The sequence below is a fragment of the Lutra lutra genome, chromosome X (assembly GCF_902655055.1).
Source record: "Lutra lutra chromosome X, mLutLut1.2, whole genome shotgun sequence".
In the NCBI taxonomy this organism is placed as follows: domain Eukaryota; kingdom Metazoa; phylum Chordata; class Mammalia; order Carnivora; family Mustelidae; genus Lutra; species Lutra lutra.
This window is the reverse complement of record NC_062296.1, coordinates 62,713,633-62,738,606: the sequence shown is the minus strand read 5'-3', so window position 1 is coordinate 62,738,606 and position 24,974 is coordinate 62,713,633. Positions and strand designations below refer to the sequence as shown.

General features: G+C 37.8%; 1 protein-coding gene across 8 annotated transcripts in view; it reads right to left on the bottom strand.

The window, feature by feature from the left end:
* CASK (calcium/calmodulin dependent serine protein kinase) overlaps window positions 1–24,974 on the bottom strand; it is a 353,809-nt gene that overhangs the window by 270,322 nt on the left and 58,513 nt on the right. For 4 of the 8 annotated variants that reach the window (XM_047715149.1, XM_047715152.1, XM_047715153.1 and 1 more), the window contains exon 2: window positions 11,721–11,851. In XM_047715149.1, the coding sequence (XP_047571105.1) occupies window positions 11,721–11,851 (131 nt within the window). The remainder of the gene's footprint in view (window positions 1–11,720; window positions 11,852–24,974) is intronic. The other 4 variants (XM_047715151.1, XM_047715157.1, XM_047715154.1 and 1 more) reach the window with 1 other exon arrangement.

Genomic DNA, 24,974 nt, shown 5'->3' with positions numbered 1-24,974 from the left:
TCTTATTTTAAATATTTGTAGTCCAGAAATGCTTGCCACAATATAGTAAAATGATCTAATCATTAAAAAAGCAGATGGGTTTTTAAAAGTTGACTCTTCAGCCTCAAAATGTTCAATACTGTCACAAAAAAGGCCAGGAGGGAAAACAGCCAAAGATGTACCATGGAGGCAGTTTGCTAAAATAGCACTCACAATTTATTGCCTAGATCTATAGAAATACTTGATTTTTCTATATAAAATGTACACGCTTTAAAAATAAAAAACCGGGGGCATCTGGGGGCTTATTAGATTGAACATCTGACTCTTGGTTTGGGCTCAGGTCATGATTTCATGGGTCATGGGATCAAGCCCTGCAACAGGCTCTGTGCTCAGTGGGGAGTCTGCTGGAGATTCTCTCCCTCTGCCCCCCCCCCCCCAATTCATGTGCTCTCTCTCGGATAAATTTTTTTTTTAAAGATTTTATTTATTTATTTGACAGAGAGAAATCACAAGTAGGCAGAGAGGCAGGCAGAGAGAGAGAGGAGGAAGCAGACTCCCTGCTGAGCAGAGAGCCCGATGTGGGGCTCGAACCCAGGACCTGGGATCATGACCTGAGCCGAAGGCAGCGGCTTAACCCACTGAGCCACCCAGGCGCCCCTCGGATAAATTTTTTTTAATTAAAAAAATAAAAATAAATATCTTAATAGGAAAACCCCTTTAGCAATATATGTTACCCAGCGAGCCCTATAGTAATTAAATGACTACTATGGGTCAGAAGTTATGAAAAGGGGGCGTTTTGTTGAAAATTATTCACTAGGTAAAAGATGGTTTCTAGCACTTTTTCTCCAACTACTCCATGAAATGCAAAACCCTATTGTCCCCATAGAACCACTATTAACAAACGTGATTTTTAAAATACTAGCCAAGTTTAAGGATTCCCATCAACCCTGAGAGTCTATGACTATTAATACCAGTGCTCAGATAATTGTGACATGATAACTCAAAGTTAAATTAATATTTTTCACATGTCTATGACATGGCACATAAAGGATAATTCATTAATGTTTGAAACAATGGGTCTTTTCATTTCAAATATTTATTGAATTTGATGTATTAAATCTGTGGTCAGGATTTAAAAACATATGATCAAGCTGCTCAAGAATCCTATTTTATGGTATTTTATATGGCAAAATAAAACAGAAGTATAAGCCTGGAATTTGCTAGATAATTTCTAACCATTTCAATTGCAAAACACAGTGGAAGAAACAGTGACATTAAGAAAATGCAAAAGCAAAGAAAAGATTTTGGCAAACACTTTCTGCATGCAAAAGGAAGAGATGGAGATTTATTAACTAGACCAGTAATTATTCCACATAACGAACATAAATTCACTATGTAAATTAAATCTATTAAATATTCACGTTTCCTGCGGAAAACAAGTGACAGTTTTTGATTATGCGATCAGTTACATTAGTCGGAGTTTGCCTATACAGAACAATTTAGATTATTTGGAAATCAAAACCTGAAGTTAAAATGTTTTCGCCTATATGTCCAAATCTTCATGGGCTAATTATCCATTTTGTGGATGAATGCATTGATTAGGAAGAAATTTTTAAAAGTTACTTATCTTAAAATAATTGTTCATTAATTAAAAAGTACAAAAATAGTGCAGACATTCTACATACCTTTAAATCAGTTTCCCATGTTGGGGAGCAAAATTTGCCACCCCAGAAAGTGTTTTTTGGCATGTGGATTATATTAGGCTGCTTGCTTTTAAAAGAAGAAATATCCTGGAGATCATTTTTACCCCTGGACATTTAGGTGGTTTTTAGAAGTAAACATTCTTAGCATATTGATAGGAATCCTTCTAGTTCTTTATGCAGGTTTCTTTTCTACTTAACATAATACAGAATATTATACTGTGATTTTCTTTCATTTAAATAACAATAAAGGTTGAGGTGGCTCTATGGCTTAGTTGGTTAAAGCAACTGTCTTGTAAATAACAATAAAATTTGGAGATTATTTTATGTCATTTATATTCTCCTAGGCTGGTTATTGTTTTTTAAGATCTAAAAAAAAAAAAACCTATTTGACAGAGAGAGAGAGAGAATACAAGCAGGGAGAGTAGCAGAGGGAGAGGGAGAAGCAGGCTCCCCTCTGAGCAAGGAGGCTGACGTAGGACTCGATCCCAGGACCCTGGGATCAAGACCTGAGCTGAAGGCAGATGCTTAACTGACTGAGCCACCCTGGTGCTCCTAGGCTGATTATTTTTAAGAAATAGAAGACTTAACAAGTTTGTTTTATCTTTTTTTTTTTTTTTTTTTTTGCCTTCTCTCTAAATGGTCTAAAAAAAAAATTAGAGGACCTGCTCCATGAAAGAGCTATCACCATAGATAACTACAGTATATTATGAACTAGGTACGGTAGACAGCAACTGTTCCACTGTTTCTAGATGACCCAGCATACATTTCTTTACCAAACACTTACTCTTTCCATTCTTCCTGTGAATTGCCTTCCTTCCCTTTGAAGTACCAGATTCATACCCCCTTTTCCTTAAGTCCAGAATGACATACATACCTCATTTTGCCTGTCTTTGAAATCTCATGTTTATGTAGATTTCCTGTACATAGGTAATTAAACTTGATATTCCCCTGTTAATCTGTCTCATGTCAACTTAATTCTCAGACCAACTGGAAGAAATCTTAAGGGTATCGGAAAATTTTTCCTCCCCAGGACGTCTGATGTTAACACCTTCTGTAACTTACTATAGTACAGGGTCAACACCAGGAGACTGACAGTACAATCGACAGACCTTATTCAGATTCCACCAGTTTTACATGGACCTGTGTGTATGTAGAGCTATTCAATTTTATCACCGTGTATAAGCTCATGTAGTCACTATCACGACAGAGGTAAAGAACTGTTCACAAAGATCCCCCGCAATGATCCTAACATACTATCCCTTCAGAGTCATACCTGCCTCCCCTTCTCTCACGCTTCTCACAAAAACTTTGTGATCCTTAATACCTGACGATCACTAACCTGTTGTCCAGTTCTATAATTTTATTGCTTCAAAACTTATATAAAGGATATCATATGGTATATCATCTTTTAGAAAGTTTTTTTAAACATAGCATAATTCCCTCGAGATCTACCCAAGTAGTTGCATGCATCAACAGGTTTTGTGGGTTTTTTTCGTTTTTTGCTATATATACCATTCCATGGTATGGATGTAACTCAATTTGTTTAACCATTTATCCACTGGAGGATATTTTAGTTCTTTCTAAATTTTACCCATTTCAAATAGAACTGCTATGAAAACTTGGTTGCAGGTCTTCGTGTGAACATAGGTTTTCCTTTCTCTGAGATGTACATTTCCCTGGAGTACAACTGTTGAATTGTTCAGTAAGTCTGTATTTAGTTTTGCAAAGAAACTGTTAGACTATTTTCCAGAGTGACTTTATCCTGTATATTTCCATCAACAATGTATAAAATATCCAGTTTCTCCACATTTTTGCCAGAACACAGTATTATTTTTTATTACAACTGTTCTAATAGTTGTGTTGTAATATCTTGTTGTGGTTTAAAATTGTATTTCCCTAATAACTAAAGATGTAGAACATTATTTGCATGTGCTTGGTACAAACTTGTACAATCCATTTCTGGAAAAAGTTCATGTTTTTTACCTGGGTAATTGGAAAATGTTCATGTTTTTACTGGGTAATTGGATTTTTTAAAATTAATTTACTGTTGGATTTCTTCTCATTATCTTTAGATTGTACATTTGGTGTCATGTCTAAGAGCTCCATACCCTAGGTCCTGATGATTTTCTGGTATGTTTTCTTTTCAAAGTTACATAATTTTATGTTTTACCTTCAAATCTAGGATATACTTGGAGGTAATTTTTATATAAAATGTTAGATTTAGATTGACGTTCAATTTTTGCCCAATGGATGCCCAATTGCTCTATTACCATTTGTTAAGTGACACTATTCTTGTGGCACCTGGGTGGCTCGGTCAGTTAGGCCTTGGACTCTCGGTTTTAGTTCAGACCATGATCTCAAGGTTGTATTGAGGCCCACACTGGGCTTCATGCTCAGAGGGGGATCTGCTTGAGATTCTTAACCCTTCCCTTTCCCTCTGCTCCTTACCCCACTCACTCACTCTCTAAAATAAAATCATAAAAAAAATTATTCTTCCCTCATTGAATTGGGTTTGAACCGTTGTCAGAAATCAGTTGGCTATACAGGTGTAGGGCTACTTCTGAGCAATCTAATCTGTTCCACTAATTGCAGTCTAGTCCTCTGCCAGCACCACACTGTATTAATACCTACAGCTATATAAATCTTAACAAATGGGGGCGCCTGGGTGGCTCAGTGGGTTAAGCCGCTGCCTTTGGCTCAGGTCATGATCTCGGAGTCCTGGGATCGAGCCCCGCATCGGGCTCTCTGCTCAGCAGGGAGCCTGCTTCCTCCTCTCTCTCTGCCTGCCTCTCTGCCTGCTTGTGATCTCTCTGTCAAATAAATAAATAAAATCTTTAAAAAAAATAAATCTTAACAAATGGGGTAGAATGATTTCTCCTGCTTTATTACAGCTTTTGAAAATTGTTTTCTCTGTTCTTATTATTTTGCCTTTCCATATATAGTCCAAGATAAGCTTTCCACACCCACAACAAATACTCCTGGGAATTTACCTGGAATTGGAGCAAATCCATAGATAAATCTGGGATGAAATGACATCTTTACTTCGTTGAATCATTCAAACCATGAAGAGAGTATATCTCTCCATTAATTTAGATCTTAGAGTTCCTTCATCAGAGATTTATAGTTTTTACAAGGCTTAGAGATATTTCGTGGGATTTATACCTAAGAATTTCATTTTGTTTTGGGCAACTGCAAATAGCACCATGTTTTTAACTGTGGTTTCTAAGTGTTCTTTATCAAGTATATAGAAAAACAAATATAATTCGTTCGGGTCTGTTCATTTTACATGGTTGATGAACTCACTTATTAGTTCTGGAAGTTCTGTTGTAGATCCTTGGGATTTGGTACATAGGTTTCTGTGTCTTCCTTTCCCTGCCTTATTGTAATGGCTTCCAGCAGGAGGCTGAATAAGAATGGTGAGAATGAACAGCCTTGCCTTGTTCCCATTCTGAGAAGAAAAGCATTTTGAGTAAATTTTCGTGGAAAAAAAGTAAGGTCTATGTCCAGATCTATTTTTTTTTTTTTTGCATGTGGATGTCCAATTGTATTAGCACCACTTGTTGAAAAGAACATCCTTTCATCATTGCCTTTGTTACTTAAAGATCAGCTGGCCATATTTGTGTGTATGTATTTCCAGGCTCTCTTTTCTACTGATTTTTCTCTCACACATACTACACTGTCTTGATTATTACAACTCTAAATTAAGTACTGGAGTAAAGTCAGTCCACCAACTTTGTTCTCGGCTGCTTTAAGCAGTGGCCTCTTATATCAGGAGAAAAAAGTTGAAATAAAAAAATACATGTGTGCTTTCATGTTTACATATGCAATTATCTTACTGGTACCTGTAGTTTGTTACTAACCAGTGTTTTCTTTTGAGCCTAAAGGACTACTTTTACTATTTCTTGTAGGCCAGGTTTGTTAGTGATGAATTTTCTCAGTTTCATCTGAGAAGGTCTTGAACCTTCATTTGTGAGCTATTATTTTCCTGGATAAGGAATTCTTGGTAGACCACCTCTTTCATCACTTTGAATAAGTTACCCTCTTGTCTTCTGGTCTCCATGGTTTCTGACAAGAAGTCTGCTATTAACCTCATTAAGGATCCCTTGTACATGATGAGTTACTTCTGTCACTTTTGACAGTTTGATTCTGAAATATCTTTGAGTTTACCCTACTTGGAGTTGGAGTTGCTTGGGTTTTTGGAGTGTGTAGATTTAGATCTTTCACCACATCCGAGAAAATTTTGGCCATCACTTCTTCAAATATTCTCTCCCTTTCTCTCCTCTCCTTCTGGGACTCCAGTTATACATATGTTCATGTGCTTGATGGTGTCCTACAGGTCTCTGAGGCTCTGGTAATTTTGCTCAACCTTTTTTTTCTTTCTGTTCCTCAGCCTAAATAATCTTAATGGACCTATCCTCAAGACTGCTAACTCTGTTGTCTGCTCAAATCTTCCATTGAGTCCCTCCAGTAAGACGGTTTTGGTTTATTGCACTTTTCTACTCCAGAATTCCTATTTGGGTCTCTTTTTATAATTTCTCTTTATTGATAGTTTCTATTTGGTGAAATTATTCTCATTCTCCTTTAGTTTTTTAAGACAGTTTTATTTCTTTGAACACATTTAAGATAGCGGATTTAAACTCTTTTTCTAGGAGCACCTGGGTGGCTCAGTTGGTAAAGCATCTGTCTTCAGCTCAGGACATGATCCCAGGGTCCTGGGATCGAGCCCAGCATCAGGCTCCCTTCTCAGCAGGAAGCCTGCTTCTCCCTCTCTCTGTTGCTTCCCCTGCTTGAGTGCTCTCTCATTCTGTAAAATAAATAAAATCTTTAAAAAAAATAAGCTATTTTTTCAGTAAGTCCAACAACTCAGTTTGCTCAGGGATAATTTCTATTGATTGCTTTTTTTCTCATTAATGAGCCCTACTTTGTTTCTTTGTATGTCTCAATTTTTTGTTGTTGTTGAAAACTAGATGTTTTAAATAATGTGTCAACTTTGGAAGTTAGAATCTCCCTTCCTCTAGGTTTTGCTGTTACTGTGGCAGTTTCTGTTCTTACTTGTTTGGTTAAGTTTTTGGAATAAATTCTGTAAAGTCTGCGATCTTTGTTGTGTGTGGCCACTAAGTCTCTGCTTGGTTGGTTTGGCTGTTGCTCAGACAGAGGCTCTGCATGCACTGGGGCATACCTTCAACCCTCAGGGAGTTGACAACTCTGCCTTAGCATTCAATTCCTATTGTCACAGCCTCAAAGTTGGTCAGAGTTCAGAGCTTAAGGCCTTATTAGGTCTTTTCTGGGCATGTACACAGTCCTATGTATGTGCATGGCTTTCTTGATTCCCAATGATATGTTTGTTTTTTTCAGAGCTCCTACAGACCTCTCACTACCCAGTTTTTCTTTTTAAGCTTTTAGGTTAGCTTTTTGTTTGCCCAACTGTTACTCTACAACTTCAGGTAGCTATGAAATTAAACTGCCTCTAAAAATTTTCAACAAATGCCCCTAGGCAAAAGTTATTTTGCAGTAGGCAATCTCTGAGTCAGACCAAATAAAGAGTGGTGTCCCTTCGAGGGAACTACCAGACAGGTCAGATAATGACAGTTTCATAGGCATGAGTCTTTCAAGGAACTTCATCCCTGTTCTGCCTCCTTTGGAGACTGCCTACCTCCTGGTTTGCACCATAATTGTGAACTCTTTTTTTCAGTGTTACCATGGAACTGGAGAGAGGAAGGTGGGAATGAGGTAAGTTAAAATGCCACAAAGCTCACTGTTCTTAGCAAGCATCAGTGGTTTTTCCTGAATAAATTCTTTCTGCGTAGCTGCAAACCTTTGGTTAATTTCCAGAGTTCTGAAAAAGTTGACTCTATTTTTGCCAGTTTTCCCCTTGCTTTTATGGAGAGGAGAATTGTCAAAGGCCCTTACTCCTCCAATTTTGCTGACATCATCTGCTATCTGGGATTTTCAGAATGAGATATTCTTAAAAACTAGGTAAATTGGGACCCAATCTATATTCTTTCTAGAAGACAATCTTCTTCCAAAATAAAAACTGCCTTTTTTAACTTTTAAAATTGAATCATAAAGAACTGAGTCCTTCAAGATTTCAGAACTGTCAATTCAATTTCCAATTCTATATATCTTATGTTCCTTAAAATTTCCTTATAACAATTTGCCCAAGTTAATTTTGATACCTATTTTTAAAACAAAAAAGTCAAATTTAATTAGTGGTTTAGTAGGGATAAAGAGATATAAGAGATAAAATGTGCACTCATTAAAAGTTTTAAGACATTCATCAAGGAATTTCATTAATGGAGGCTGTGTATGTATGTATGAAAATATCCTCTGATCAGAAGTAATATCCTAATATAAATTCAGCCAGCTTTCATTTAATAAAAACTTGCTATTCGTCTCATGTTCATAAGCATCAATTTCATTTTTTCATACATGTGAAAGAAGAAATTCAACCAGTTAGGAATAATATGCCTTTTTAGGAATCTAATAAAAGCTATGGACTTCCTTCCTAGGAAAATGAACATGTATGTATGTATTTATTTATTTTTAAAGATTTTATTTATTTATTGGACAGACAGAGATCACAAATAGGCAGAGAGGCAGGCAGAGAGAGAGGGGGAAGCAGGCTCCCCGCGGAGCAGAGAGCCCGATGCGGGGTTCGATCCCAGCACCCTGGGATCATGACCCGAGCCGAAGGCAGAGGTTCAACCCACTGAGTCACCCAGGCTCCCCTGAACATGTATTTATAATTGAGCTTACAATTTAAAGGGTTCTTGGATATCTTATAACCTGTAAATTAAGAACCCCTACTGAAAAAAAATAGACTTTAATGGGAAAAATAGAAAACAGATATTCAAATAATTACATCTCCAGTGGAGCATCAAGAATTTAGAATATTAAAACATAAAAGTGGTCTCCAACTAATACATAGTATTTCATTTCAAAAGCTGCTTTGTAAATTATGTATTTAGGATTTATTATATGTTCTTATTAAAACAATGTTAGAAACAATGGTTGAAGACTCTTTAACTGTAAGCCTCTTAAAAGTAGGTGCTCTTGGGCACCTGGGTGGCTCAGTTGGTTAAGTGACTGCCTTCCGCTCAGGTCATGATCTGGGAGTCCTGGGACCGAGTCCCATGTCGGGCTCCCACCTCCATGGGGAGTCTACTATTCCCTCTGACCTTTTCCCCTCTCATGCTATCTCTCATTCTCTCTCTCAAATAAAGAAAATCTTTAAAAGTGGGTGCTCTTTGTATATGTTTTCATATTATAATAATCTATCCAAGTAAAGAGCATATGTTAGGACCTCAGGTAACCCTTTACAAAACCCATTTTACTCAACAATGTGTTTGATACAAACGCACTAAAACAGGAAAAAATATTGAGGCAATGACAAGGTCAAATAAACCACAAAGACAAAAATTAAAAAATAAAATGGAAGTGATGAATCACTGAATTCTACTCTAGAAACAATACTACACTATATGTCAACTAAGCAAAATTTAAATAGAAAATAAATTTAAAAAGTGGAAAAAGAATAAAGAATAAAACAGATTTTAAATTATGTATCGCTTGAGAGGCCTAATTAGAAGAGAATGTAACAGTAAATACAGCTATTTCTAGATATTTAAACTTATGGATGCTTTTTTACTGTGTTAAAATTTCACTTCATAATATGTTTTTTCTTAATATAGCATCTCCTACACTTAGCCATGAATGAGGTCATATTTGGACCCTAACAGTTAGTAAATGGACTGGAAGGGCAAAAAGGTTAAGATGTTTTGCCTTCAGTGACTGGAAACAAGTTAATAGACATTGGGAAGGGGAAATTAGCCAGAGATTTTATAAATAAAATATTTATTATATATATCTTAAGATGTGTCCAGGTTAAAGTAAGATAGTGTGAGCATGAGCAATAAGAGGATATGGGAGCACCACTGGAGGCAAGGAAGGGCAGAAAGGAAGCGGGGGGGAAGAAAGAAAGAAAGGGAAGGAAAGGGAAGGAAAGAAAAGAAAGGTGGGTGAGTAATGGAAATGGAATTTTGATTTTGCTTCTTGGTCACTGTGCTGAAGAAGATGGGAAAACTACATTTTGGTGCCATAAATATAAAGGACAAATGGCACATTCTCATTTGAGTAGCAATGAACTCTTATCAGAAGTAGATAAAATCATAAGTAATAATCAGAATTCAACTGGTATCATTTGCTATCTACAGGATGTGGCCCTTCTACAGGATAACTTAAATGACCTGGCCTTGTCTTCAGAACTGGACTTGTGAAGACGTTTATATAGCAAAAGCAATGCCAAAACAATGAAGGAATGAACTACAATTTCAGTGACAGGCTCCCATATATTAGGTAAAGACAAGACAAACTCAGAGACCTGGATTACATCCCAACCCTCCCTGTCCCACCCCCACCTCTTTTTTGTTAAGTTTGGCATTTGACTCCCTAACTAGGTGAAAATGGGAAAAAAAAAAAGTTCAGCCTGGCAGTTGGAGTCTATAGTGCCAGAGATCCCTTGCTGAAGAAATCTGCCAATAAACAATCTCAGCAAACTGAGAAAGTAATCAATTACCTCCTTAAAAATGTCTTTAGCCTGAAGAGATTCAGAATTAGATATAACAATGAGCTAAATCAATATAAAATTGGTATATTGAGTAACTGATTTAGACTGGTGATTTTAAACTAGACTCTAAGTTTATCAACAGTAACAGAACATTAAGAGAAAGATTCAACACATGTATAGGTTTAATAAACTATGTTCAAGACCTAGGAAGGTTTTATTCATTGACAACTGAGGTATACAAAATCACATACAGTATATTAAACTTAAATCCAGCTAAGTTTTAGGAAACATAATTAAGTTGCAAAGCCTGCTTGGAAGTATATTTTAAATTCTGCTAAATTCATAAAATAATTCATATTAAAAAGTAATAATAGCTAATTCCAGAGAATGAAACCATGAGGTCTAAAACCTCTGAATCTCACCATAACATTTTAAGGATTAAAGCACTTAAAAAAAATCAGTGCTTCTTGTGAGTAACAACTTCTAAGACTCTTCTATAATCAGTATATGAATAATAATAATAATAATTCAAAGGGTTAAAAAAGTATTTAAAAGCAGGGATCCTGAAAAAAGATCTACAGAAACAGATTAACTTGGAGCACACGGAATGTGGGATTCTACTTTCCAAAGTCAGCATAACTGGATAAAATATAAATAGGCTACTCTGCCTTAGGTTTTCCAACTTCAGCGATCAACTGCATTGTTCCTGGGGGGAAAAAAAAGACTGTAGGAGGGTAGCTTTTACTGCACTGTTAAATAGCCTGTATTTGGAAGACAGGCTAATTAGAAAAATAAATACAATCAATTGTGCCAGCTGAAGTAGGAGCACACTGGAACTGTGGCCAGGTGAAATAAGGATAATATAAAAAATAACTATATAAAAAATAAGTAACTTTAAAATGCTTACCTACTGTTTAAAAACATTTATATATAAATATGATTAACCATATCAATGTCTTAAAACCAAAGTTTAAGTCCTGCACATCATAACCGTACTGATCTTTCCAATTTTCACATATGCACTCTAAGTGACTTAAGCCAAATGTGATATAGGAGTCTTTAGTACTATTAGACCATAATCATAAAGGTGGTAAGTTACGGATTTGGAGGGAATTCATCCTAGTTTCTTTTGAACTGCAATTATCACATCTTTGCCATTATTTCCCCTCCCTCCCTTCCCATCCCATCTTCCATACCACAGGACTCAAAATTAGACCTTATAAATAGATATCTAGATTTCACCTCTTCCTAGTCAAAAAGAATAGGCCTAGAGCAATGTGTTTCTATAACTGTAAATTACTCTAGCTATCTTTCAAATACCATGTTCTAGAACTGACAAACTAGAATGAAATTTAAACTATCTCCACCCACTTCCCACTACATTGTACCCACCACTTCCCCACCCCCAGATGAAAGTTAGGTTGATAAATGGATTTTGGAGATGAAATAAAGCCAGACATCAAATAACTTACTTGAAATCCATCTCTTACCTTCTGTACTTAACCCTGGACTTGATGTGAACTTGGCTACATCAACAATTTTTACAGCAAATTGTTGCCCAGTTTCTCTGTTGATACATCGTCGTACAACACTGAAGGGACCCCTTTAAAAAAAAAAAAGGCCAAGTTTAATTCATTGCTTTTAATTAATGTCCCCATCAACATCCTACTGATGTTTCAGTGTCTACTATGGCTATAGTTTAAGATCAAATTTAAGTACCACAATTTTGAACATGTTTTTCTACAATCCATGAGGTAAATAATTCATAAGTTATTAAACCAGAATAGAAAGCAAATCTGCATTTTAAAATGACTTATGAAAATTCTTATTATTCTTATACTCAAGGCAAATAATTTTTGTAATATTCTACATATATTATCAACATCTTAGAGTAAGAAATCACAGTGGCAGTACACACAGCTTTTACCTTTTGAAGCAGAAACTGAAGTCATTCTTGACCCCTTCCACTTTCACCTTACCCACTACCTACCCAATCTTCACTAACAAGTCCACTGACTTTCTCTCAACTCTCTCTCAATCCTCTCTGCCTCTCTCCATGTAACATACCCAGATCTAAGCTACTCCCATCTTCTACCAGGACTGCTGAAGAACTTGCTTCTCCCACTCATTCTTGGAGTCATGTTTTAAAAATGGAAATCTGATCTTACGTTTCTGCTCAAAATCCCAGAGAAAGAAGGTATTTTCAATGCATATATTTAGCTAAGAACCAAAACACATAAATAATTCCCAAATAGGAAAATATACCCCAGTAAAGTCTGGCCAAAATACTCGAAGAGGCACTTCACAAAGAGAAAGCCCTGCATGATTTTGCCTCCAACAGCCTCTCCAGTCTCACAAGACATGACAGAGAAATCTATCTTCCTTAATTTTCAAATTGGAATTGTTCTAAATTACCACAGAAAAGGAAGTACTTTCTGCCCCTGAGTCATCCAGCTCTCTCCCTAAACTGGTGGCTTTTAATACTGGCCATACAATTGAATCAACTGGGATGATTGATAAAACACCAATGCCCAGGTCCATGCATTACATACACACACACGTGGGTACACACAGTTCCTTGCGATTAATAGTTATCAAATAAGTATCTGAACCAAAGATAATCCAAAGATTGAATTGTACATGGACATGCTTGAATTGACTACTGAATAATACAGAACACAATAGCAATGCACTGTAGCGATTTATCTGAAAGCAAGTATAGTTTAAGTCATTAAATACATGTACATATATACACAGGTGTATCCATCCCACCAGGAAAAGTAACACCCTCATTAGCTTTTACAGGTAAAAACAGTACATGTGGATGCCCATGGCCAATCAGCAGGTAAGTTCTTCATTTACATTGGGGCACTTGCGATCCTGCTTGCCTTAAAAGAGTTTGTCTTTCTCTCAATTAGGGGACAAGGAAAAGAATATAATCTAACCCAGACTTAAACATTCTCTAACACCATATGAATTAGTTGACTTCACCATGCCATCATCTGGACATCAATTACACCAAAGCCTCAAATCTCTCTCTTCAAGCAACCTAACAAAGCTCAACTGGAAGGGAAAAAAGTGGTAATAATGTGCCTTTCAGAACTCTGAAGAAAGAGGACCTTTTCCATAACCACTCCAAACTGCTCAAAGATTTTGCTCTAAGAGAAGACAATAATAACAAAGTGAGGCAGGACTCCCACAAACGTTTTCATTCTCAATCTGGATGCCTTACTTGTGACTACTTATCCTGACAACAGCAAGCAATTTCAGGAAATGCTTATTATAATTGGTTTTTGTCCACATATAAGCCCTTGGGATTCTATTTATATATACATTCGTGTAGTGTGCTTCAATTCACTACATCTTTTAGAAAACTTCCAAGATTTGTATGCGGGATTATTTGTGGACAATAGAGTCAATTTTTAACTTTTTCCTGTTTGATGTAAGGTGAGGAAGAAAAGCATAGCTTCTCTCCCTGCCCTTTTAGTAATAGTAAAATGAAGAAAGCTACAGAAAAAGGAGAGAAAAGGGAATTTGGGGGGTGGAGGGAGAGGCATTTAAGTCTATGAATAAAAGTCAAACCCAATCCTCAATTCTTTAGGCTAATTCTATACTGTGAAGCAAGGAAAAGGAGTTTATTAACTACTGATGACCTGAAGACAGGTCAAAAAGTAAGGCATTTCAATGGCACCCAAGGAGTTAGCAAAAGTGAATCAAATTTAGTACACAAAAAGACACTGAAATATACCTTAAGTTTTTCTTATGATTTAATCCATCAACCAAATACTCAGTGGAAATTGATAAAAATTTAAATGAGTATACAGGATTTGAGTACCTTTATTTGGTTGACAGGTTGAAAATGGGCAAGTAATACTCTGAATATTCTGGCTTGGTTTCCCATCTTAAAAAAAGAGGGTGTAATAAAGTGTGTGTAATACAGTAATTGTTTTACATTTATTATACTTGAATGATATTTTAAGGAATAGCAAAAATTCAGAGGGCCTAAGTCTGGCCATTCATCTGGCTGAAACTCTTCCATGCTTGAAATTTCACCCGTACGTGGTTTTTTTTTTGGGGGGGGGGGATCATATGGTACAGATGGTTCTCGAGTATTTATGTGGAGGAAAATATTGACAGATAGTAGTAAGCCACCATCATAAGCTATTATCTTTCTCTTATTTCTACTAATTCTGGCCAGCATGTTAATCAAGATGAAATAAGATAATTGATAGCATTTCAGATTTGATAAAATAGATGTTCTCTCTTCAACTTTTAGAATAATGAATTTCGATTAGGATTGTGGCAGAAAGTTCCATCTGGGGCAGGTGGCAGCTTGCAGAATTCTGGGGTTTTTTTTAAGATTTTATTTATTTATTTGATGGAGAGAGAGAGAGATCACAAGTAGGCAGAGAGGCAGAGAAAAAGGGGGAAGCAGGCTCCCCACTGAGCAGAGAGCCCGATGTGGGGCTCAATCCCAGGACTCTTGAGACTAGGACCTGAGCCGAAGGCAGAGGCTTAACCCACTGAGCCACCCAGGCGCCCTAGAATTCTGTTTTTAAGTAAAAGGTCAATGAAACCAGAATATGTTGCAAGTGAATAAATATTGTTGTACCATGGCCTATGGTTCTGAAAAGAATGCAGCTGTGTCTCTATGCAGTCACAGAGTCCTCTCCTCTGGTATTCATTTATGTGAAGAAAGGTTAAGTCTAGGAAATGAGCAATTAAAAAAAAGATTTATTTATTATTTGAGAGAGAAAGAGAGAGAAGAGGGAGAGGGAGAGAATCCTTAAGTAGAGTCCTTGCTGAGCAGGGAGCCCAACACAGGGCCCTGAGGATCAGGACCTGAGCTGAAATCAAGAGTCAGATGCTTAACCAAATGAGTCACCCAGGTGCTCTGGAAATGAACAATTTTGATACCAAAAGTAAATATATCAAAAAAGGACACTAGAATTAAGGTTGAAATCAGGCTAGAATATAGCATATTGGTTTCCAGGATTACAGATTTAACACAATGCATCTAATTTATCTTCCTCCCCAGACCCCACTAAAATGATACCAAAGGGGCTATCACTTTTGAAACTAGAAGCGACAGTAGTAATACTCAAATTTGGGAAGCAAAAAAGCAGTGGTGGAGTAGTGGTAACTGACTTAGTAGAGTCAGGAAAGCTGAAGTGCAAAGAGAAAATAAGGCAAGTTCATAAACCAAACACATTTTATACTCCAGAATCCGCAAGAAACTCTTGAGCTGGCTGCACCAGATAACCCTGGAACTAGAAGGTGGGGCTAAAAGAACAGGTTTGAAAGAAATCTCTAGAGCAGCAGTTAGAGCCCGAGGCCCCCTCCATACCCACACTCCATCTCACCGTGCAAAGGCCCTACCGTTATTCTATCAGAGACCCGCTCTACAGAGGGTAAAACATAGGGTCTAAGAACTGGGGCACAAGGCAGTTGAGGAAGTGGGTAAGAGTAAATGGAAAGCTACGGGATTGAGTGATCACACACAAACTGAATACAGACAGCCCCACCTCTTTTCTCCTTAACAGGGGGATGTAAGAAGCTAGAGCTTTAGCCTTCAGGCAGGAGGAGAAAAGATTTTCTGTTGTGTACCTGACCAGGCCAGAAGGAAAGACCTATAGATAATGACTTGAATTGCTCAACAAGCCCCACCCACAAGTTCAGAGCTGTCAATCAGCTTTCAGCCCCGCTACTGCAGGATTTCCAACCTCAGCACTACTGGCATTTTGAAAGCCTGAATAGGTCTTTACTGGGCAAGGATAACCTCTGCATTGCAGGATGCTTAACAGCAATCGAAGCAGCACCCCTGACCAAGTTCTGACATCCAAAAATGTCTCCAGACATTGTCCTATGTCCCCTGGGGTGGGGGGCAAAACTGGCTCCAGCTGAAAACCACTGCTCTATTCCTAGTCATGAGTACACCTCCAAACTTCCAAGATATCTGGAGAATAGTCTGTAATTTGGAATATAGATATCACAAAACAGAAAGAGCAACCTAAAAGAAAAAGACTAAACAAACAAACAAACAAAAAACCCTTCAAACTACCATGAATATCCTCAGAAAGCTATTATAACTATGAAACAAAAACAGAACTTTCAGAAAAGAAAAAAAAGGGCCCTTTAAAAAGAAACACCTTAAGAAATTTAAAACTCAATAGAAGGGCTAGAAGATAATGTTGAGGAAATAGCCCAGAAAGTAAAGCAAAAGAACAAAAGAAATGGAGTGGAAGAACACAAAAGAATCATCCAAGAAAATTTCCCAGAACTTAAATCAGGAGTTTCCCAAATTGAAAGGACCCACCAAATACTCGACAAAATAGATCATAGGCCCATGTCCACACATGCCACGGTGGAACCTAAAAAGCACTGTGGGCCAGATTTTCCATTTCTAGAAGTAGAAGGAAGGATGGTGTGCTGGGAGGGGAGGATCATATGGTTCACACAGAAAGATCGGGAAGCAGAATGGCTTCTAAGTTCTTTTTTTTTTTTTTTTTAAAGATTTTATTTATTTATTTGTCAGAGAGCAAGAGCGAGCACAGGCAGACAGAATGTCAGGCAGAGGCAGAGGGAGAAGCAGGTTCCCTGACAAGCAAGGAGCCCGATGTGGGACTCGATCCCAGGATGCTGGGATCATGACCTGAGCCGAAGGCAGCCGCTTAACCAACTGAGCCACCCAGGCGTCCCGGCTTCTAAGTTCTTAATGGCGATACTAAAAGCAAGAAGACAACGGAGCAACAACTTCAAAATCATGAAGGAAATCTCTAACTTTTAATTCTATATCCAGTCAGAAAAATCAATAATCACAAAGACATTTTCAGACATGGAAGAGCTCAATAAATTACTCGCAATGCATACTATCTGGAGAAGTTATTTTAAGATATGTTTGCCGAAACAAGAGACTAGATCAGCAGAAAGGATGTCAAGAGACAGCAAAGAGGAGACCCAACATAGGAGATGCATAAACGGAGCCCCCAGGAGTATAAGGGAGACCTCAGGCTGACAGCAGGAGAGGTTAACCAGTCCAAACTGTGAGCTGTCGAAAATTCCCACTGCCAATGATCCTCTAACCCCAAAACAAGGAGAAGTAGGTGTGCTGGGCCCAGATTCTTCTGTTTGGCTTTTTCTGACCAGGGGCTGTTAAGATTCCTGCTCTTCTCTGCCGCCTGGATTAGCAGAAGATGGTCATTTTGCTCCACAGCAGTTGGTATATTCCTGAGAGCTGGAGGCGGGCCTCAGGGGACTGAAAAGCAGGAGAATGCAGAGCAGCCCAAGCCCCCTGACCATATCCCTGCAGAACAGTAAACCAGCCCCCATACACAGCACTGGTGTCCGGTCTGTGAGGAGCCCTGTGTCGTGGGATTTACTTGGGACCTTGCCAACTGACTTCCCAGACAGGGTTCCTATACACTCTCAGGGTATCTGAAGCCAGACTGTGAACAAGAGGCTCTGTTCAGCTTTTCTTCTTCTGAGAAGCTTCATACAATACTGGAAATATTGCCCTTTCCTTACATACCTAAGTTTGTCCTCACTACTCAGTTTTTAAAGACTAAATAATATACTCTTTGGACATACATACCTAGGTGGTCAATCTATAAAGAAAACCAAAAGGAATGATTAATATAAAAGCCAGGATAGCAGTTGGGGGGGTGCTGTTTTCGGTATGGGCCATACAAAGGGCTTTTAAAGGTACTTAGAAATATTCCCTTTCATCACTTGGGTGATGGAGTCATGAGTTTTCATTTCACTACTTTTAATATACACACATACTTAATACAATCCTCCATACATCTATTTCATAGTTTAAAAAATGTTTTTAATGGCTTAGAGGTATATCTCTAAGATCTTGCTAATCAAAGGTCTTAATTTTGTTTACATATCTGTACAAATTATTTTAAGTGACTTGATATACATAAATAAAACCAATGTCTAGATCTCAAACATTAAGTTTATAATGTTATTAAGTTAATATGAATTATGTTCACTGTAACAGTATGAACTTCTTGTCCATATCACAGGTCTAGAAGCTTCATTGCTTTATAACAGATTACGCAACGTACCCCAAGAATACAGGAAAACCATGAAGAAAAAGAAACACCAATTAACAAAAGGAAAGAAGCAGATGGGGGAAATAAAGACCAAGAACAAATTCATATTTCATATATATATATTTATATACACACACAGTTGATATATAGTCAATCCTCATTATTTGTATTTATGAAGTCACTTACTAACATTTATTTGTAACCCAACATCAATACCCATACCCACTGCACTTTCACAGTCATTCACAAACACATGCCCAACAGTGAAATACCTGAGTTGCCTGATGTGGATGTTACCAGCTAAGGGTGAACAAGGTGACACTCAGCCTTCATGTTTTAGTCGTCAGACTGTAAGCAAGTGTCCTTTTTGCCATTTAGTGCATTTTTTACACTTTGTGCCTCTTGTTGGTCATTTCACTGTTTAAAATGGCCTTCAAATGTAATGCTGAAGGGCTGTCTAGCTAGCTAAGGGCAAGAAGGCTGTGATGCGCCTTAAGGAGAAAATACATGTGTGAGAGGAGCTTCATTCAAGAATGAATTACAGAGCTGTTAGTATTGATTCAATGTTAATCCATCAACAATATATATGAAATAAGGTATCTTCAAACAAAAATACATGTAAGACAGGTTATATATTGATTAGTTAAACAGGTGACCAACAGCTCTCAGGAGCATGACCCCGTATTGCCCCTAGGAGCAGTGGTTCAGCATTCATTTAGTGTTTGGGGCAACTTCATAGAACATAACTGTGGCAAATAATGAATATCACCTGTGTGTGTGCATGTGTGCATATGCATACACATAAACACGTGTGTATTTGAGTTATGTAATGTATATTTATAATATGTAGTATTATGTTACATTTAGAATATACACTCAATGAGTACCTGGTATATATTAGACCCATGGTAAGTATTTGGTGAATGATGGATCAAAAATAAACTAGGAATGAGCAAAGCCACTGATAAACTTATCATAGCACACAATTTTACACAAGTATATAAAACTGAAAAATTATGGTACGTCCAGCTATTTCTCTACCGATTTACTAAGTCTGTACTTTCCTACGATTTTCTATATAGTTCTGATGTGAGTTGAGGGAAATAAATGGTGACTGGGTGAAAAGGAAACAAATTACAAATACAATAATAACGACATTAGCAGTAAGAATGAAGTCTTAAGAACTACATTCTATAGACACATAAATATATTTAAAAATAATACTTAATAAAGGTAATAGTGGTCTTTTCCTCTTATTTCTCCATTGTTAGTCATTGCCATTAAAGAAGAGCTCAGATATATCATTCCATCAAGAAGTGCCTTCCTTGTCTTCCTGTAGTTTTCTGGCAGTGACAGGACAGGAATGTTGCTCTGACACTTGTTTTTCTCTTTAATACTTCTGGTGCCACCCCACCTCCAACACACACACTTATATATACACATACCAAGCTGGGTTACTTTAGGTACAGTGACTAAACCAAAGTAAAAAAGCTTGCCTAATCATACTGCTAAAGAAATACACGAGATGGAAAATTATTAAAACTGTTGCCTAAATGTTAACAATTAAAGACCTGAAACTTCGAAGAATTAAGCTCAGTATCATTCTGATTGTTCCTTGAAAATAGAAAGGGGAGGCTTATTTGAAAATCTGGCAGTGGCTCTCCAAAAAGCTAAAAGAACAAATCTAGCTCAACTGTCAAAGCTGAGTAATTCAAAGAGTTAAGACTAACATTTACTAACTCGGGACTTATACTGGCATAATTGGTACCTCTGCCAAACCTTGATAGTTCAGTGAAAAGTTTAGTAGACCTTTCTTTAGATTTTATGTAGCACACCATTCTGTGGTCTGAATCTATGCAGGATATATTCACCAGTTTTATGAGAGGACTGAGTGTAGAGTATACATAGCAATTTCTGCTAATCCAGAAGTTCCGGAAACTTGACTGATATGTGTGTGTGTGTGTGTGTGTGTGTATGTATGTGTGTGCGTGCATGTGTTTGAAGGGCTAGGGCCATAGTAGGATATGGACTCTAAGTCTTAGTTAGCTCATATATGATGGAGCGTGTATCAAGGAGACTTGCTAAGAGGAGAAAAAAATATTGGATATTGAAGCACTGACATTAAAAAATTCTATTGATATTTGCACATTTTATTCATTTACTTCATTTTCCCCCATGGAAGTAAGACCAGTAAAAATACAAATAAACAAAAGATTAATAAAGCAATTCTTGTCCTCAGGAAACACCTAATCTTAACAGATTACTGTTGGTACATATACATGATTTCAGTATAATGTATGGAATAAGGAATTAAAACAGTATAATACCAATAATTTATTATCTGTGGATAGGAAGGTGGTCAGAGGAAGCCTCTGAGACAGAAACACTTAGGAAGGCTTGGAAAGATAAATACATTTTTCGGGCCAACAAGGGAAAGGGGAAAATTCCAGAATTAGTAGGCGTGTGTGGAACAGCCTACAGCCAAGTCAAAACATGGTTTGTGCTGGATACTACAAGCTATTTGGTATTGCTGATTTGAAAAATCAGAGGGTGAGAAGTATCTAGAAAGAGAAAGGCAGTGGAGTGGAAGATGGGTTGAATAATGAATGGGAGCCAGTTAGGAAGTTACTACTTTAGCCTAAGCATGAGGTGATAAACACCTAAACCAATAGAGTACACGTAACAAAGATACTTAAAGTAAACTGACAATGTAGTGGGGTACCTGGTTGGTGCAGTTGATTGAGACACCAACTCTTGGTTTCGGCTCAGGTGCTGATCTTGGGTTGTGGGATTGAGCCCCGTGTCAGGCTGTGATCCGTTCAGAGTCTGCTTGGGACTCTGTCTCTCCCTCTGCCTCTGCCCCTTCCCCTGTGATCGCACGTGCACTCTCTCTCTCAAATCAATTGTTTAAAAACATTGACAGTGTAATGAATGACCAGCTTGGGGGGCAGCTGAAAGAATGACTTACAGACTTCTGGCAACAGTTACTGAGTAAATAATGATACCATCAAATGAGAGGGGTTACATGACAAAGAGCTAGTAGAAAACTGAGAAAGGAGACACTGATTCAAATCAAAATATGGATTTCCATGAACCATCCAGGAAGAGACCTACAGAGGACATTATACAGGAATATGAAGTTCAAGGAAGGGGTCAACATGTAGATGAAGACAACACCAACCACCATTGACAGCATACCATTTGCCAAACATGCTGCTAAGAACTTTACATGGATTCTCTCATTGTAATATACATCATTACCTATCGTAACAGCCAAAAAACAACCCCCCATTTTATAGATTAGGAAAACTGAGGCCAAGATGGGTTTTCTAGGGCCAGACAGTGAATGGCTGAGTCAGGACTGGAACCAACACATAAGGAACTCCAAGATCTAAGTTCTCAATCCCTGTACTCCATAAGGAGGCACCAGTGAACAGAAGGTTACTTAAGCCATTCATGTGAACGAGATTACTTAAGAGTACAGACCAAAAAGGACAGAAAACAGAGCCCCAGAAAACACAAACATATCCCATTTCTCCGAAAGGAACTGCTAGAAACATCCTCCTCAGAAGGACTGCAAGAAGCACAGAAAGAAAAAGTGCTAAAGGCAAGCTCTTAGAACATAGTAGGTTATAGAAATTGAGACACAAAACCAAGTGCTTAGCAGGGTCAGCCCTAGGCATGAACACATGGATTCTCCCCATTCCTCTCAAGGCAGGCACGAGAAAAGCCCAATTTTCATTTTTAAGTTAAGAGCTGCACATTCCCATTGTTATTTTCTACATGTGGGACTATTATGTCAGAAACTGACCCAAAGGAAATATTTCATAGAGAAACAACCTTTTGGAAACTTGCTCCTAACTTTCTACTAGTGTTTGTGAACCTAATCACTTATAACTAGTACTAAAATTAATTATCACAATTGTCAAATTCTGTATGCATACTCTAGTCTTTAAAAACTGAAACTAAAAATTATGGAAGGCTGGCAGTATGAGGTTACATTGTAAATTATATTTATAAAAGGAGGGTGCTCTGTTAATATGCCACTAGCACAGTTCTCCAAATGCTACATTATTCCTGTAATAGTATGTCTCCTGCCATTAGCTATTATTTGGGCCCAGAAGTTACTATCTTCGTTAACAGGTTGTTTTTTCACTGATACTTCTGTAGAGTACTGTTAATTTCTTCCCACTCAGAACCATGTTTTATGGATCTTCATAACAAGTTAGACCTAATTCTGAATTAAATAAAATTATCTCATTTAAGTTACATAAATTAGCGAAAGAAACCTCAAAGCCAGCAATATGCTCCTTTCTCTATTATTCATTTTAGTTGCAACAGGATTATGTAAAGTTTATATAGCAGCACAGAAACCAAAATGGATTTAGCTAACACTCTAAATTGGGGTTTCCCAAATTGGCATCTTATAGAGTCCTTAAGGAATAAAAGTTTCTCTGTCAAGTCTGGCAAAACACCATATAAAATACTTACCCCCTCATCCCCGCCCCATATTCAAATGTGAAGACACATCAGCAGCTAAGTCTTGAAGTCAGAAAACCAGCATCTCTCCTTCATCCTCAACTCCCATCACCCATGCTGCACCTATTAATCATGAGTGTTCCCTGAAAAGCATGCCGGACTGGTGATCTAAATTTTAATATTTATGATCGCACTACAAATTACAAAGTTGTAACTGCTGTGAGCCATTCAGATTTCCAACTTTTCTCTGAAACAAATATTCTCCCACCCCTACAGGGCATATAAATTGTTGTTTAAATTCTTACAGAGAGGGAGATAATCCAATTGTTTGCTTAGTAAAGGATGGAAAAGATTTAACTATGCAATTTAAATGTCTATTCATTAATACTCCCAAAAGTAATTTACTTTTTACAATTGTTAATATAAGCATATTCAGCAGGCAATAATGTAACCTCTGGTCTTTTAACCAAAAAACAGTTAACAAAAAGGCAAAGCACACAAAGGAAATAAGCATTTATACCTAATTACCCAGCTCAGTGCAGGGCAGCAGAAAATAGGTTTTGAATCATAATTGTAGTAATCAGTTTTTAGGTCTAAAGAAGGAGATGATCTGGAAAATAACTGCTTTAGGGGAAAAATAAGAAAAGAAGAGTATAAAATAAGTGGATATAAACTGTTCAGGCAAGACAGTAAAATCGAATATTCAGACATTTGGGGAATTTTTCAAGTTAGGTAAGAAAGCAAAGTCCCCGCATATTACAAAGAATATGCAAGTTAGTAAAGCTCATTTTTAACCAGTTTCCCAGAGATGGATCAACTGTGCTTTTCTAAGTACTTCCTTTTAATCAATAAGGCTCGTAAGAGAGCACAGGGGACAAGAGAAAAGGACTAGCATATTCCTCAACGCATATGAAACTGAGCCCCTGCGCTTTTCAGTCTTTCTCCTGATCTCAGTTGAAGGCCAACTCCACATTTCCTTCCAGTTGCTTAGCTAAAAGGTAAGGTGCCATTCTTGATCCATTTCTTTCACAGTCCAACTCCGATTCATAAGGTAATGCTCTTGGCTCTACTTTGCTGAGATCTTTATTTTCATTTGTTTCAAGAAAATCTGTAACCAACTGTTGGAACAGTTTTATGACAGCTGAATCAAAACTCCCATGAAATAATTCCAATATCTGATTCAAAGTCGGTATTGGCCTCAGCGGAATTGGCCTTTTTTCTTTCATATTGTGGCTTTCCTGGTGCTTAGTAAATATCTTGGACACTGTGGTCTTTATTAGAGTCTAGATCAAAGTCTTATATTTTAGCAGAGAGTCGCACTTGATCTCACTGGGCGACCTTAAAGGAGAACGGGGTGCGGTCAGAAGCTCCCAGGCCTGGGTCTCCTTCTGCCATGGGGTGGACGGCAGGGAAACAAGTACCAGCTGCTACCATGGCCTGGCCTTTGTTCTTGTTGCTGCTGTAGGCAGATCAGACGGCTGGGGCCTTCGTTGTGGCGGGGGGAACTGAAATGGCCAGGGCTTTGATGCTGCTGGCAGATCAGACCACCCACCAGGGCCCCAGGCTTTGCTGTTCTTGCTGTGGCTCTGGGCAGATCAGACTGCCCACTGGGCTCCAGGTGTGGGGTCCCACTAAGTCTCTGTTGAACTTTCCCTTGCCTGGGGAAAGGGGTTAGAGAAAGCAAGCTTTTTGTTTTCTATGCCCTTTGGTGGATCTGGGCACTAGGTCTCTCCTACACCCAGTCCAGAAGTAAATGGGAGGTAAAAAAGAGAAAATCCACTGAACTCTCCACATTGTCATTCTTCAAGTACTGCTACTCTACCTTCTTCCCATTTCTGAGCCGTTTTATTGATGTCAGTTAAAAAATTTCCAAGGTATTTATAGTTGTATTTATAGGGGTGGGGCAGGAATAAAGGAGTCTAAACCATCTTGTCCCAGAAATGGAAGTCAGTGCATTTTCTTTCTTTTTTTTTTTTAAAGATTTTATTTATTTGACAGAGAGAGAGAGATCACAAGGAGAGAGAGAGAGAGAGAGAGAGAGGAAGCAGGCTTCCTGCCTAGCAGAAAGCCCGATGTGGGACTTGATCCCAGGACCCTGAGATCATGACCTGAGCTAAAGACAGAGGCTTAACCCACTGAGCCACCCAGGCAGCCCCAGTCAGTGCATTTTCAACCTCTTCCGTTCTA